The sequence below is a fragment of the Lontra canadensis genome, unplaced genomic scaffold (assembly GCF_010015895.1).
Source record: "Lontra canadensis isolate GAN:19392208 unplaced genomic scaffold, GSC_riverotter_1.0 scaffold173, whole genome shotgun sequence".
NCBI lineage: Eukaryota > Metazoa > Chordata > Mammalia > Carnivora > Mustelidae > Lontra > Lontra canadensis.
The window spans coordinates 330,142-345,472 of record NW_022631167.1 but is presented as its reverse complement, the minus strand read 5'-3'; the positions used below and the strand labels follow the sequence as shown (position 1 = coordinate 345,472).

Genomic DNA, 15,331 nt, shown 5'->3' with positions numbered 1-15,331 from the left:
CACACACACACACACACATCATTCTAATGATAGGTGTGAAATTCCCAAGGCTGCCCAGACGCTTTGAAAGAAATCTTTTCCTACTACAAATAAAATGGAACAAGAAAAAGATAAAATTTCCATTCGAAACAGTTTTTAATACAGTCATTCACCTGCCTCTTCCCTGACACCATGGCTCTTTAACAGTCCTCGTTAGACACCAGGCTTTGTTAAATGGTGTCCACTCTGTGCAAAGTTCCAACCATCCAGCTCTGAAACCATCTTATCCTTCGGCCACACCGGAGCTAGATGGCTCCTTCTCAACTGACCCCTTGCTGGGCAGGGACCACCACCCCCACCTCCCAACTTCAAAGGAATGAGAGGATGCCCGGAGGGCTCAAGGTTTCATCACCCACATTTTCTAAAAATTGCTTAGAGGTCACTTGTGCTGACCATTTCCCACAGAGCCATGGTTGCCAAACTATTGACTGTGCTCCCCCATGAGTAAAACATGTGCACAAACACCCTTTATGTATGTAATACATACACATAAAACAAAAATACATACTATCGGATGTCTCTATGTACAATTTAAAACAAAAACCCATTTTTTAAGGATCAGACAATAAATGGAAATTTAAAAAATGTCTTCTCCTACCCCGAAAGAATGCAACCCACTTTGCATCCACTGCCCTGGGAATGATATCTAAAAGGACAAAGATGAGCTAGAATTGTCCACAATCTTTCACCTTGTTTGTAGTAATGGTCTAAAGCAATGAGCAGCATTTCCCTAGAGCTGACCACACTGGAAGCACAGCCTAGACTCCCTTACTCTTCCAAGCCTGGCCACAAGCACCCCCAGCAGAAGGAAGACAACGATGTGGATAATAAGGTACATAAAGAAACAGAAAGGGGTGCCTGGGTGGCTCAGTGGGTTAAAGCCTCGCCTTAGGCCTCAGGTCATGATCTCAGGGTCCTGGGATTAAGCCCCGCATCAGGCTCCCTGCTCAGTGGGGAACCTGCTTTCCCCTCTCTCTCTGCCTACTTGTGATCTCTCTGTCAAATAAATAAATAAAATAAAATAAATAAATAAAATCTAAAAAAATAAAAAATTTAAAGAAACAGAAGGCTGACACCCACTCCAGCCAGCATGAGGCTTTAGAAGCAACAGGGAACCTGATAAAAGCTCAGCACAGCACCACACAGCTCTAAGTAACAGAAGTAAAGGGAGGAGGGCAAAGAATCCACTTTCTGCATCTGACAGGATATGGCGCTATTCATATAATCTTCCCGAAGAGCCATTATTTCACATGGGATTAAGACAAAAAGCTGGAGGACTGTTTTCCTACGCATTGAAATCTTGGGTCTTTCGAGACAGCCTGAGGATCACCACCTGTAAGAAAACCTCCCTGAGCCTCCGACTTAGAAGCCTCTCTTCTGGGCTTTGTATCATTCTGGTGCGCGTTTTTACACACTGTCTCTCCACACTGTAACTGCTGATGTCCACGCCTGGCTTTCTCAAGAGAATGGAAGTCCCTGAGGGCAGGAGCTAAACAAAGAGCCTGGTGTACGGTACGGAGCCAGCAAGTGCCGAGTGAGTGAATGATGAACAAACTGCAAAGAGAAGGCCTTAGAGAAGTCATTTATTACTTTATTACTACTTCTCCAGTAGAAGCTCTGGCAGTTAGCTGTAGGTTAGGGAACAGAATTTATTATTACAGCCCATAGTGGAAGTTCTCATTGGATCTGTGAAAGGATCATTTCTTGTGCCTGCACACCAACCTATGAACATACCCATTTAAGAATGAATTAAGAGAAAGGGGGAAAAAAAAACCCACATCAGAACTTTGGGAAGAAATCCTTTGTGCCACTAGAAATTATAAAAGTTCTGGGGTTCAGCCTATTAGCTCCTCTTTTGTGCACAATAACCTTGCACAACCTTGGGATGCTACCATTAAAACTGTGTTTACTTCCCATGTCACCTAATGCCAGAGAATTTCTGCTGAAAAACGCAGGATTCATTCTGCCACATCGGCAAAGGATTCATTCTGACAAATATATACTGAATGTCTAGTAAGTGCCAGACACTATGTTAGGTGCTGGGGATGTTATCAGGGAACAAGAAAAAACAAAGTCCCTACGCTACGAAGCTTATATCCTAGTGAGAGAGACAGGAGAAAAAAGTTGTGAGGGGAACCCAACAGGCAAATTCATTACTGACTGTGATAAAGCTTCAGCGAAAAGAAATTGATGAGCAGAAAGCGGTGGATGTGGCCCCCTTAGACAGGATGGTCTGAGAGGTCCTCCCTGAGATGAGAAGTAGCCAACGGTGAGAAGAGGCTTTGCACGGGACTCCAGACAGAGGGAACAAGTGTGAAGGTTCAGAAGCGGAAAAGGTTGCTACTTTTGATGAACAAAACGGAGCTGAGCTTCCTGGCATGGCTGGACCTCTCCCCCAGCAAGGAGAGAGAAGTATATGAAAGGAGGCTGGACACGCAGGCAGAAGGCAAATTACACAGAGTTCTGCAGGTCAAGGGAAGGATCATTAATAGTGTTCTTGGAAGATGGGGCTTTTAGCCGAATAGGAAATACAAGCCAGAAGACTTGGGGGCGCCTGCGTGGCTCAGCTGGTTAAGCGTCTGACTCTTGATTTCAGCTCAGGTCTTGATCTCAGGGTTATGGGTTCCAGCCCCACGCTGTTAAAAAGAACAAAATAAAAAAAGAATCCATGCTCTAATACAAGTCAGAAGACCGGTCACAGTGAAGACTTAAATCACACATCAGCCACGTGATCACAGGAAAGACACTTCAACACTCTGCCTCAGTCTCTGTATCTGTAAAACATCCACTGGCCTTCAAAGGTTGTTGTAAAGATCAAATTGGATATTATACACAAATATACTTAATAATTTGAAGAGTGTTGTAAAAAAGGAAAGGGTCTTGTCTGGAAGAAAACCATCACCGGAAGACACTGACCTGGCAGAGCAGTGCGCCGGCGAACATCGTCGGTGAGAAGCGTCGCTGAGAACATCCAAGGAGTAAAGGGGAGACAAGGGATCAAACTGCAGGAAAAAAAGAGCTTATTTTAGAACAGCTTCTATGAAAAGATCTGATCCCAAGGAGCGGCCTGTTATTTGATTACTCTGCCCCTTGGACCGTTTGACTCCTCGACCATATGAAAGACACCATTCAGTGAAGTTGCAGCCAGGAATACAGCGTACTGATCCCGCACACCTCAAAAAAAAGGCTATTCCTGGGCGCCTGGGTTGGCTCAGTGGGGGTTAAGCCGCTGCCTTCAGCTCAGGTCATGGTCTCAGGGTCCTGGGATCGAGCCCTGCATTGGGCTCTCTCTTCTGCAGGGAGCCTGCTTCCCTTCCTCTCTCTCTCTGCCTGCCTCTCTGCCTACTTGGGATCTCTGTCAAATAAATAAAATCTTAAAAAAAAAAAAGGCTATTCCTTGGTAAGTAACAACTTTACAAAAAATTCTAATACATGACAATTACTTAAATGGCAGAAGATAGTACTTTCTATTTGACATAACAGGAACTTATGCTATTGACTATTAGCTCTTGTTCCTAAGAAAACTAGCAAGAAGTTACCTTTTTATTTCCTTATCCTGGTCGGCGCATCTAGTAAATAATGGTTGACACATGCCAACAGTCGTTGTTCATGGAAACAGAACTAGATTAAGATCCCTAACATCTGGTTCCAGTCTATCCCTGAGTTGCCATACGTTAAAAGCAACACACTTTCTTTGAGCTTTACTATCCTCAACTGTATAACGGATGCACTGCTTATCTTACCTATTTTATAAGACTGTTATGGGGCTAAATTAAATACTGCTTTCAGTTGGGGCGCCTGGGTGGCTCAGTGGGTTAGGGCCTCTGTGTCCGGCTGGGGTCACGATCTCAGGGTCCTGGGATCTAGCCCCGCATCGGGCTCTCTGCTCCACAGGGAGCCTGCTTCCTCCTGCCTCTCTGCCTAGTTGTGATTTCTCTCTGTCAAATAAATAAAATATTAAAAAAAAAATACTGCTTTCAGTTTATAATCCCAGTTTCTCTTCTGTAAAACTTCTATTTATCTCAAAAGGTGGTTGTGAGGATCAAACTCGGATACAGTACACAAAAATACCTCGCTTTCTGTTTTCTAGCTTTCTTTGGACTTCTCCCAGAATAATCCTTCCCACAAATTTCAGAACTAAATATATCTTAAGACCGAAGCTCTGAATGGTAATTTCAAAAGAACTTACAAAGAAGTTTAACTTTGGGCAAATTGTTTAACTCTTATTTGTGAGTAACAGATCTGGAGTAGGTAATCACCACAGGCCTTCTTCTGCCTTTCGATCCTCTGACACAAACACGATCAGTACCTTGGCTTCCTGTCTTTCACGTACCACCTTAATCACTTTGTACCTGCCCACCATCTGCACTATATTTACTCCATATTTTTCTTCATACCAATTATTTTTACTCAACCTTGTCCTTACTATTTCTATGGAAGGACAGATTGATAGAATGATATTTTTTCTAATACATATTATGACTTAAAGTAATAATCGTATGTCCACACACCATCTAAAATCATAAGTACACACCAGTTAGGTATACTCTAACTCTATGCTCTAGTTCATTCTGAAATAGTAACTTCAAGAGGAAGGTTCCAAGTCTAAGCTGTACATCAATTTAATAAGCCCTAAAGAGTCTAACACAAAACAAAAACCGGTAAGCAACAGGAAACCTGGTATTTCCACCTATCGGTCTTCACCTGTTTTATACCTAATTGAGATAAAGCAACCTCCATTCCCACAAAAATCGAAAGCTTCAAACATTAAAGGAACATACTGCTGCAGCAGCTCTTTCTGCCCATGGGTCCTGTCCCTGTGCTTTAATAAACCACCATTTTGCACCAAAGAATCTCAAGAATTCTTTCTCGGTCGTCGGCTCCGGACTGTACCCCACTGACCCTCAATTATATTCTAAAATTTCATCATTCAGCGCCTGAACGTGGGGCTTTGAGTCTTTACATCTGGACACTGAGCTTCGGTGCAAAATTGGTGAGTACTTTCTCTACTCTTCCTTTATTCTCATTTCAGGGGCTTTTCAAGGAGTGTGGTCTTACTGGAACACTTGCATGTTGACTGCTCAGGCCGTAATCCTCTAGCTCGTGGCTGCTCTATGGGGAGAGAAAGCCTGCCTTTTGGCTGGAAGTTAGTACCCTGACCAGAATGGTAATAAGACCCAGAAACTTGATGTACTCTTTTTATTCCTTTTCTTTCTTTAAAAAAAAAAAAAAAAAAAAAGGAACATACTGTTAGCTATAGTCAGTAATTTTTAAATTATGACCCCTTATAAAGGCCTACATTTGCCAAAGGCCCTCTCCAGGGGTAGCCAGAGAAGAGACTGAGACTAAGTGGGCAAGGTCCTAAGGCCTTGACCCCACTTCACTCCCAGCAGCCCTCCCTCCTTCTGTTTCTTATGTTCAGGTCTCATCGCTGTAATTCTCAGAGTAGGATGCTGGTGCTGAACTAAATCATAGACAAACGAGGTTCACTCTAATTTCTTACTGCAAAGTTCAAAACCAAAATAAAAACGATCCCTATGAAATATGCATTACAAGTAATAAACAGAAAAACACAGTTGAACCTAAAAAGGGGAATTAGCTACAGTTCTTATCAGTGAGTATCAGATAATCTTAAACAGTCCTCTTAAAAAAAAATCAGAATAACATAGGGAACAGGGACCTTACCTCATGTGCACAAGCAGAAATGTGAGGAAAATCAGAAGCCAATGCTTTATTCTTTCTAAAGAAAAGGAAATCAAATGATAAAATAAAGATGACAAAGAAAAGCGATCTTACCTGATTTCGTTCTCTTTTCCCAGCTGACGGTAACCAGAAACTAAAGAGAGGGAGAGAACAACAGGGAAGAAAACAATAAAAGAAGCAGTTGGAAATTACAGAAGAGCAGGAAAAAAGATGCTGGGGTAACCAAGTGAAGATGAAGAAAGAACTGGGGAAAAGAAGGAACTAGAGGCTAAAAGGAGAGGGATGGTAACTGTATACAAACTTCTTTTGTAAAAAAAAAATAATAATAACTTCAAAAGAAAAAGCCTTGTAATGAAATGCAAACCACTGTACTCTCTAAAAACAAACCCGAGATTACAGTGTGACACCAACAGACTCTCAGCTGTGTGGTTAACAACAGGATCCCCAAATTCAACAAGAACATAAAATAAACTCACATCTTGCCTATTTTGTAAATGACAAATTTGGCCAGGCTAATGAGTATAAGATCACAACTAGATACCAACCATGAAGCGTATAGGGGACATCAAACAGCCAATCGTGTTAGGGGACAAGGCTGTCACAAGAAAGGTGGGGGGAATAATTCCTAGAAGAACACAGGTGATAAATTTCTTGCCATAGGTCTCTTTTGACTTGGGGGGGTGGGAGATGGGATCTGACTCCAAAGGCAAGGGAAACAAAAATAAAATAAATGGGACATCAGGGCACCTGGGTGGCTTAGTGGGTTAAAGCCTCTGCCTTCAGCTCAGGTCATGATCCCAGGGTCCTGGGATCGGGCCCCACATCGGGCTCTCTGCTCGGTGGGGAGTCTGCTTCCTCCTCTCTCTTTGCCTGCCTCTCTGCCTACTTGTGATCTCTGTCTGTCAAATAAATAAATAAAATCTTTTTTAAATAAATAAATAAATAAATGGGACATCAGACTAAAAAGCTTCTATGCAAAGGAAATTATCAATAAACAAAAGGCAACCTACTGAATGGGAGAAGATATTGCAGATCATATATCAGATAAAGGATCAACATGTAAAATATATAAAGAACTGGGTGGGAGGCTGGGTGAGCCTGGTGGTGGGTATTGTGGAGGGCACGTATTGCATGGAGCACTGGGTGTGGTGCATAAATAATAAATTCTGGAACACTGAAAAGAAATTTAAAAAATAAATAAAAATTAAAAAAAAAATAAAATATATAAAGAACTCATATAACTCAACAACAACAAAAACCCAAACAATCCAATTAAAAAATGGGCAGAGGGCATGGAAGACATTTCCCCAAAGCATACAAGCCCACAGGCACATGAAAAGATGCGCAATACCACTAATTATCAGAGAAATGAAAATCAAAACCACAATGAGATATTACCTCACACCTGTCAGAATAGCTATTAACAACAAAACAAGATATAACAAGTGTTGGTTAGGACATGAAGAAAAGGGAATCTTAGTACACTGTTGGTGTGAATGCAAACTGGTGCAGCCACTCTGGAAAACAGTATGGAAATTCCCTGAAAAACTAAAAATAGATCTATCATATGATCCAGCTATACCACATCTGTATATTTATCCAAGGAATATGAAAACACCAATTTGAAAAGATACATCCACCTCTACGTTCACTGAAGCATTACTTAAAATGGCCAAGATGTGGAAACAATCTAAGATTCCATCAACGGATAAAGAACATGTGTATACATCATACACATACACACAACGGGATACTACTCCACCATAAAAGAGAAGGGATCTTGCCGTGTGTGACATGAATGAACCATGAGGGATTAGTTTAAATGAGTAAGTCAGAGAGAGAAGACAACTACCGTATGACATCATTTATATGAGGAATCTAAACAAAAACAGTAACAACAAACAAACGAAAGAATAAAAAACAAAACAAAACTCATAGATACAGAGAATGGACTGGTTGTTCCCCGAGGAGAAGGGGATGACGGGCAGGTGAAAGGGCTCCATTTCAAGCTGATGTATGGTACCTAGATTTATGGTGATGATCACTTTGTAGTGGATACAAATACAGAATTACGATGTTGTATACCTGAAACTTACTTAATGTTATACATCAATCAATCAATATAAATAAATAAATAGAGCACAACTGGAGGCTACTTTTATAATCAGCATCTATATACACAAACAGCAAAGAAATAAAAACTAGTCTAGAAGGAAAAAAAATCACTGTCTTGAGTTTAGGGCATTAGCCATGTTAACTGTTGTAAAGTACAAATCTTTAAGATCCTCTCATTCAGCTGTAAAGTCAGATTTCTAGGTTCCTTTCACAAAACTTCCCTCTGTCTCCTACTCCAACGAATGGGCTAGGATAATGAGTAAATTACAGAAGCACTTACTCCTTCTGCCGAGGGTCACTAATGATGTGGCCTATTCTCTCAGAACTTATGCTGGTCTCCTGCAAAGGCAAGGAAGACAAGAGTGTCATCTAACCACAGAAACAAATAAAGTATGATCTGTCATCAAGTTCACACTTTCCCATAACTGTGCCAGCAACCTCAAAGGCACATGTCAAACGTCAATCTTAAAATCCAATAGCAAGTTTATTTCTTTTTATGGAAATTTATCTTGAAAGTGTTATGTTATTCTAGACTTATTTTTCTCTAGTGTTCCAAAAAGGTCATAATAAACCTTGTTTATTATAGATAGAATTTTAATAGTGAGTTATTAAAGTATCCAGAAATAGAAACAATTTTTAAAAAATCCAACAGCAGCTGATTTTTAATGGGCTGCACACCAAGTTCCCCAGCTCAGACACAGCCCCTTCATAATGGGAAATTCACCCCATCCTCACTGGGAACACATAAAATCTGCTGACTAAATGTACACGTATTACAGGAATTTTGCTTACTTACAAAAACTGTTACCCTGTCTTGTCTGTTAAGCATCATCTCTTAAAGTAAAACAGAAATTTGTACAAACTGGTTCTTAAATTTAGGGTTCTTAAGACTGTAATATGAAATCTTATCCATAATACCACCAGAAACTAATCATCTCCAAAAAACTGAAAAATGGCACAAGGCACTCACCACCCTTCACTTCACTTGAATATATTTACAATGACTGTCTATCACAGGACCTGGGGGAGCACACCGACAGCACATGAGTAAGAGTCATGCACACACGAGTAAGTGCTAAGATAGAGCGTGTTAAGTCATGGGCATGAATGTCAAGTACGTGAAGCCTGTTACTCAAACACATTTGTTACTGGGCAAATATGATCAGTATTCATGTATGTGTGTGGATTAGCCTAGAATATTAGGGTATACATTTTCGCAGTACTGACCATAGGAAAATTAATTTGAAGTCAGATTCTGGGCGGGAGTGGAGCTAAACGAAAAGGTTTCACAGACTGTGTTCTGCACATTCTTCATCCCTTATGCACATGCCTCCTGGTCCCAGACACAGCCACAGTAGTGGGGCCAAGGGAAAGGATGGGTGAAAAATGAGCTATTTGTTACTGCAGAAAAATTATTAACTTAAAGTGCCGTAATGTTTAAATTTACAGTTTATTACTGTGTAAATTACAAGCAGTACTTTGCGTAATTAGCAGCTCGCTGGCAGGGAGCTGTGAATGAAACTCATTATTTATGATTACAATTTAGAGAAAGAGAAGAGAGGTGGGGGAGGGGGAAGAAGGGGGGCAGAACACTGACCTCTGCTAGAAATGACAAATATCCCTTTAAGGTGATGAAGATGAATTAAACAAGTAAATATTATCCCATTCATTTGAAATTCTTAGAGGCATACCCAATAGGCCCTAGAATTTCCTTCCAGGCAAGCTAAAGGGAGCCTTCAAGACAAACTGATTTACTTCCATGGAAGTGGAAGGCTCTTATTTTATAGGAGCTGAAACAAAGTAAGGTAGATAGTAGGTAGAACATTATCTTTCAAGGCCAACTGATAAAGGAAAAAGTAAAACCATCTCTCTGTTCCCTACTCCCAACCTCCTGCCTGCCTCTACCTATTAGCTGTCCTGTTAACGAAGAATACGCTCTCAGAACAGTGAAAGCAGCATTTTAATGTCTGTGAAATCAATGAGCCAAAAGAAGAAGGTATCATTCTTTCAATAATCAAATGTCTTTCCAATTAAGAGATCTGAAATTGAATTTAAAGATTAAAAATATCTGAGTTTGGGGCGCCTGGGTGGCTCAGTGGGTTAAAGCCTCTGCTTTCGGCTCAGGTCATGATCCTAGGGTCCTGGGATCAAGCCCCGCATCAGGCTTTCTGCTCAGCGGGGAGCCTGCCATCTCCTCTCTCTCTCTCTGCCTGCCTCTCTGCCTACTTGTGATCTCTGTCTGTCAAATAAATAAATAAAATCTTTAAAAAAAAAAAATTCTGAGTTCACCTGGAACTAAATAGCTTTTTACATAGCAAAAATTTCAGAAAACGGTTCCCTAATTAAACTATAAAACACCTGAGGGTAGCCAGGCTGTGGCTGTGATCACTGTGTACCTGGCCTGGCACAGAGCCTGACACATAATAGGCATTCTAAATGTTTATGCATTAACGCTCTGAAATGCCTCTCACTCCCTTGCCCTTTGCCCACGACCATCCTCTCTAGGTATGAGCCCCAGTCTTCACCTACCTTCAATCTCAAAGCTACAGTAAAAAATTAATAAGTGCCTGCCTTTGGCCCAGGTCGTGATCCCAGAGTCCTGGGATAGAACAGTTCCCTGTTCAGTGGGAGTGTGCTTATCCCTTTCCCTTTACCCCTCCCCCTACTTGTGTGCTCTCTCTCTCTCTAATTAATAAATACTTCTTAAAAAAATAATAACTTTTAAATTTTAAATTAGAAAAGATAAAAGAGAAACACAGCTGGGTTCAATTCTCTCTTCTGCCACATCTTTCTGGGGAATATCAGACATTACCTAGTTTCTCTGAACCCAAGGTTTCCTCATCTGCTAAGTGGGAACATTACCTATATGGTTGTTAAGAGGATTAAATGAATTGAGTGCCCAGTACAGTCCCCAGCAAAGGGGGAACTGAATAAATGGTAGATATTCCTCCCATGTAGCCAAGGAGAAGCTTTTGAAATCTGGTTAACAGGTTTTCTTTCCAGTTTTGGGTTTTGTTTTTTTTTAAATGAATTCTGGAATAAAAGACCAAAGTTAGGACAGAAGAAGCATTTATGAATTCAGGAGGAGTTATAAAGAAGCCAAGAGTATTTTAACTTCTACAATAATAATATAAGATTAATCAAAAGAATAGAAGACACTAGAGCAGGCCTACAGATTACAGACAAACTGTCCTAATAGTATTTGCTTTGTCAAAACTTCTGTATGAGTTAAGCTTCATCTTTTATGTGTGTATCCATTTATATCCTACGTTAAGGTTCACTCTTGTGAACTTGCAGAACATTTCAATTGGCTTAATTTACTCCAAGTTCTGCAGCACCTCGGATTATTGAAAACAGTACACAAATCCCGTAGGAAATACTGTCCTCCCAGTATCCCAGTAAGCCCAGTAGACATGGAGAGCGGTCACCTTCCCAACAAGCCTTCTTCGGCCCTTTCTGAGGCATCGAGCTGCAGCTCCAGGCAGACGATTCAAGCGTGCATGGTACCCTAAAAAAAAGAAGAAAGCCCTCAGAAACAGAATGCAGAAGATTCATTACCAATGATATGCTTCTAGTACACCAAAGGCTTTCCTCCCCAGGACCTTACTAGAATGACCCTTAAACTAGTATCATCAGTCTATATGCCAAGGATTTATTATTCTTACATCTTTGCGGTATGATCTTAGGTGTGTCTTTACCTCTGACCTAGGGATCCTCACCTAGAAAGGAGGGATAATCACTCACTCAGTCCTAGCATACAGGGCTGATGGGAAGACTCAATTAAATAACACAGGGAAGGTATTTTATAAATTGAAAACAGTACACAAATAAAAGGTGTTATCAACAATTTCTAATAATAAATTAAATCCTAGTTATTATCTCAAAAACACTGAAGTCATGAAATAATAGTAAAAATAGCCTGTATAAGTGTATAGCCATTTATACATTTATATACAAAAAATATACATAATATACATAAAAATGTATAGCCATTTTTCTAATTGCTGTATGTGTTCTATACATAAAAAACACAACTGGAAAAATCCACACCCAAGTCTTATCGATGACACTGTCTCTGGGTATAGAATAATGGGCCATTTTAAGGTGTCCTTCGTGTTCTCATTTGTGTGCATTTTAAGTGGTCCATAAAGAATTTTCAGAAATGGTCACTGAAATGTTTGATGCAAGTTATTAAGGTAGCAACATGTGCCTCAGCCAGGAAATAATCTCTACCAAGAGCCAAATGTTTTCAGAAGGACTTTCAGTCACGTAAATTCATCACTGGAAAACGCTATAGGAGTTTATCGCTTGGGCATAATTCTGATCACCAAAAGATGCCCAACAAACACGTGATCACTGACTGACTCATGACTGATGACTGGGCACCCCAGAATCATCAGTTGATAGAGCTAAAAGAACCTCTGAAACAGTCTTCTCAAAGCCACAATTATTTTAAGCGCCAACCCCCACCTCCCAAGGCAATAAAGTGACTCTGTCAGAGTCACAGAGCTAGAAGACAGTACCTGAGAGTGTTAGCACCCTGTTCCTTCCTCCTGTCCTAGCTCTTTCCACTCTACCTTGCTACATCATAAGTAAAGGAAAAGCAAAAGGAAAGGATGTATTTGTGTTTAAGTCCACAATAATAGAATAAAATCAAATTATTTAAGGAAATATTTTAAATCATCCAATTAAAAAAATGTCATTATACCTTGTATGTGAATGTTCTTACTGAAATCTGTTCTCTTCCAAGATCCAATACTTCAGGCTCCCACTGAGCACTCCATAGCCCATCGGTTTCACAGCAGGTAAGCAGCAGTGACACGCTGCTAGGCTTCCTAAATCTGGCACAAATGGCAATAGCAAGCTGAAGGAATGCCCTGCTAACAGATATCCCAAGAGTCTCCATGGGTTGATTTAGTATGAATGGAGAACCTCAAGCTTTGAGACTCACCCTTGAATCTTCTAGGAAAATCCCTGGACTAGCTCCAAATTTCAGAGAGTTAATGCATACTTAGAGGGATGAGTATACTGGCCATGGGATGATTCTCCCCAAAGAGAACCATAAAAGTTGTGAGGTATATTTTGGTCTCCTCAGAACTTACCTCTTTGAGCTGGTCGAGAAGGTAAAAGGAATGTGGAATCGGAAAGTTTATCCAGTCCAGAATCCATTCTTTCTACTTCAGGGCAATGATCAGGAGCCCACTTTGGCAGAAGATTAGGGACAGTGAATCCTGGGACACATTCTCCCTCATAGAACCAATCGCTCTGCTCATCATCTCCTAAAATAAAGAAATCCTATCATAAGCTGGAATTTTAACATGCTCCATGGAAAACTAAATGGGAAGATGATTTCTCAGAGCAATGGATGTGATTATACTTTTTAAATAAAGTCGAAGTACAAAAAAAATTGTTTTCATCCTCCTTCTTGACCTACATTATGATGGAAACTAGAGAATCAAACTAGTTTCACAAAAATGTCATACTGTGTTACACTGGACTTTTTAGAGTGAAAAACTAATAGAGCTACCATTTACTAAACCCTTACCACCGATGAGGGTCCATGCTAAAAATCTCTTAAGTATGTTATCTCTTCTAAACCCTGCACTAATTCCAACTTATAAATGAGGCAACTAAAGCCCAGAGCAGGCAAGACCAAGTTAGTGAATGATGAAGGCAAGATCTGAACCCGAAGTCTAACTCCAAAGCCTTTAACACAAAAATAAGTTGCCTCTTATGTAGCATTCTGTGGTATAAATGGACCTGGGGGTTCAAAGCCCACAAATGTCTTTCAATTCAAAATTAGCTATTCCTCAGGATGTTTTATTTGCATTTGTTATAATGGGTGAATAAAAAATGCATACCCATATCTCAATTCCTACCACATTAACGGGAGAAAAATCATCTTGACACTAGCAATCCAAGCAACCAGGAAAAAACTAACCACAGGGAGAAGCAATATAATCCCTTAAGGCTTGTCATGAAGTTACACCAGTCGCCCAAGGCCAGACTCTTCACCAATGACAAAATCAAGATGAGACCCATAGAGTCAGACTCTTGGTTCAAACCTTTCTCTAGTGGCTAGGAAGACAGCTTCTCAGTTTGCAAAAGAACTTGCTCCCACCCACAAAAAGTAGTAAGACAGATAACTTTAGGTCTGCCACTCCATACTCCTTTCAAAATAGCAAGGATGAAGGGAATTACTACAAGAACATCTAAATAATTCACAGTGCATTCATTCTCTAATGTATGCCAGATCCCAGGGAAAGCTGGTCAGGCCATGGTTAGGGCATGGAGTATCAGATTTATGAGCCTCTAACACGGGCCAGGATAATGATAACTCTTAACCCACCTTGAAGATCTCTAAAAGGGAAAAGGAAACCGTCCATTAAAAAGTTACTCAAAGTGTTCCCTTATAAAAACACACCACCAACAACTACTTCTCTAGACCAGTGGTTCTCAAACTTCAGTTGCATCAAAGGAAGCAGAAAGGGTTGTCAGAACACAGGCTGCTGGGCCCTACTCCCAAAGTCTCTGATTCTGGTCCAGAAAGGATCAAAAATTGAATTTCTAACCAGTTCCCTAGTGATGCAAAGCTGACTTCAGTACCACATTTTGAGAATCACTACTTTGAAAGCATCTCACCAAGCCATGTACACAGATGAACTACAGATAGGCTTTAGAATTAACAATGAGGGGCACCTGGGTGGCTCAATTGTTAAGCGACTACCTTTGCCTCAAGTCATCATCCCAGGATCCAGGAATCGAGCCCTGTACTGGGTTCCCTGCTCAGTGAGAAGCCTGCTTCTCCCTCTCCCACTCCCCCTGCTTGTGTTCCCTCTCTCTCTGTCTCTCTCTCTGTGTCAAATAAATAGAATCTTTAAAAAAAAAAAAAGGAATTAAGAATGATTAGTTTCTCTGCATGTCAATATATTAATTCCTTTCTTATTCACAAGCATTCCTTAGGCCATTTATTAAAACAGTATAGTTAGTTAGACCATACTTCCTGAAGACAAATGGTATCCCATAATGGCATTTTTTTGTTGTTGTTCTTAAGCATTCACTCAAGACTTTTGACAATATAAAAAGGGACTCACTGAACTAGAGAAAACCTTGTGAAGTCATCTAGACCAGTAGTCCCCAACCCTGGGCTCACCAGGATGCATGATGCAGCAGATCCCCCAAAAGACTACTGCCAGAGAATAAGGAAGAAGCTGATGGGTCAGACTCCAGACTTCCTGCTCCTCCTGCTTTTTCCAAAATAGGTTTAGATGTTTCATCATCTGAGGTTCTATGTCTAATTCTGTTTGAGGAAGAAAAAGGAGAATTTTCCCCTTATCTGGCTTTCCCAGTAAGTAATTATTAAGAGCTTACTATATGCCAGGCAATATGTTACCCACTGTAGCTCCAAATAGTTAAAAAAAAAAAAAAAAATTCCTGCCTTGGAAGACTTAAGTGGAAAAGACACACATCTACA

General features: G+C 40.4%; 1 protein-coding gene across 5 annotated transcripts in view; it reads right to left on the bottom strand.

The window, feature by feature from the left end:
* GPATCH2L (G-patch domain containing 2 like) overlaps positions 1-15,331 on the bottom strand; it is a 51,602-nt gene that overhangs the window by 15,296 nt on the left and 20,975 nt on the right. For 3 of the 5 annotated variants that reach the window (XM_032846251.1, XM_032846253.1, XM_032846256.1), the window contains exons 4-8: positions 12,960-13,136; positions 11,286-11,365; positions 8,138-8,196; positions 5,725-5,779; positions 2,956-3,041 (exon numbers count right to left, since the gene is read on the bottom strand). In XM_032846251.1, the coding sequence (XP_032702142.1) occupies positions 2,956-3,041; positions 5,725-5,779; positions 8,138-8,196; positions 11,286-11,365; positions 12,960-13,136 (457 nt within the window). Of the gene's footprint in view, positions 1-2,955; positions 3,042-5,724; positions 5,780-5,835; positions 5,876-8,137; positions 8,197-11,285; positions 11,366-12,959; positions 13,137-15,331 lie in introns of all 5 variants that reach the window. The other 2 variants (XM_032846252.1, XM_032846255.1) reach the window with 1 other exon arrangement.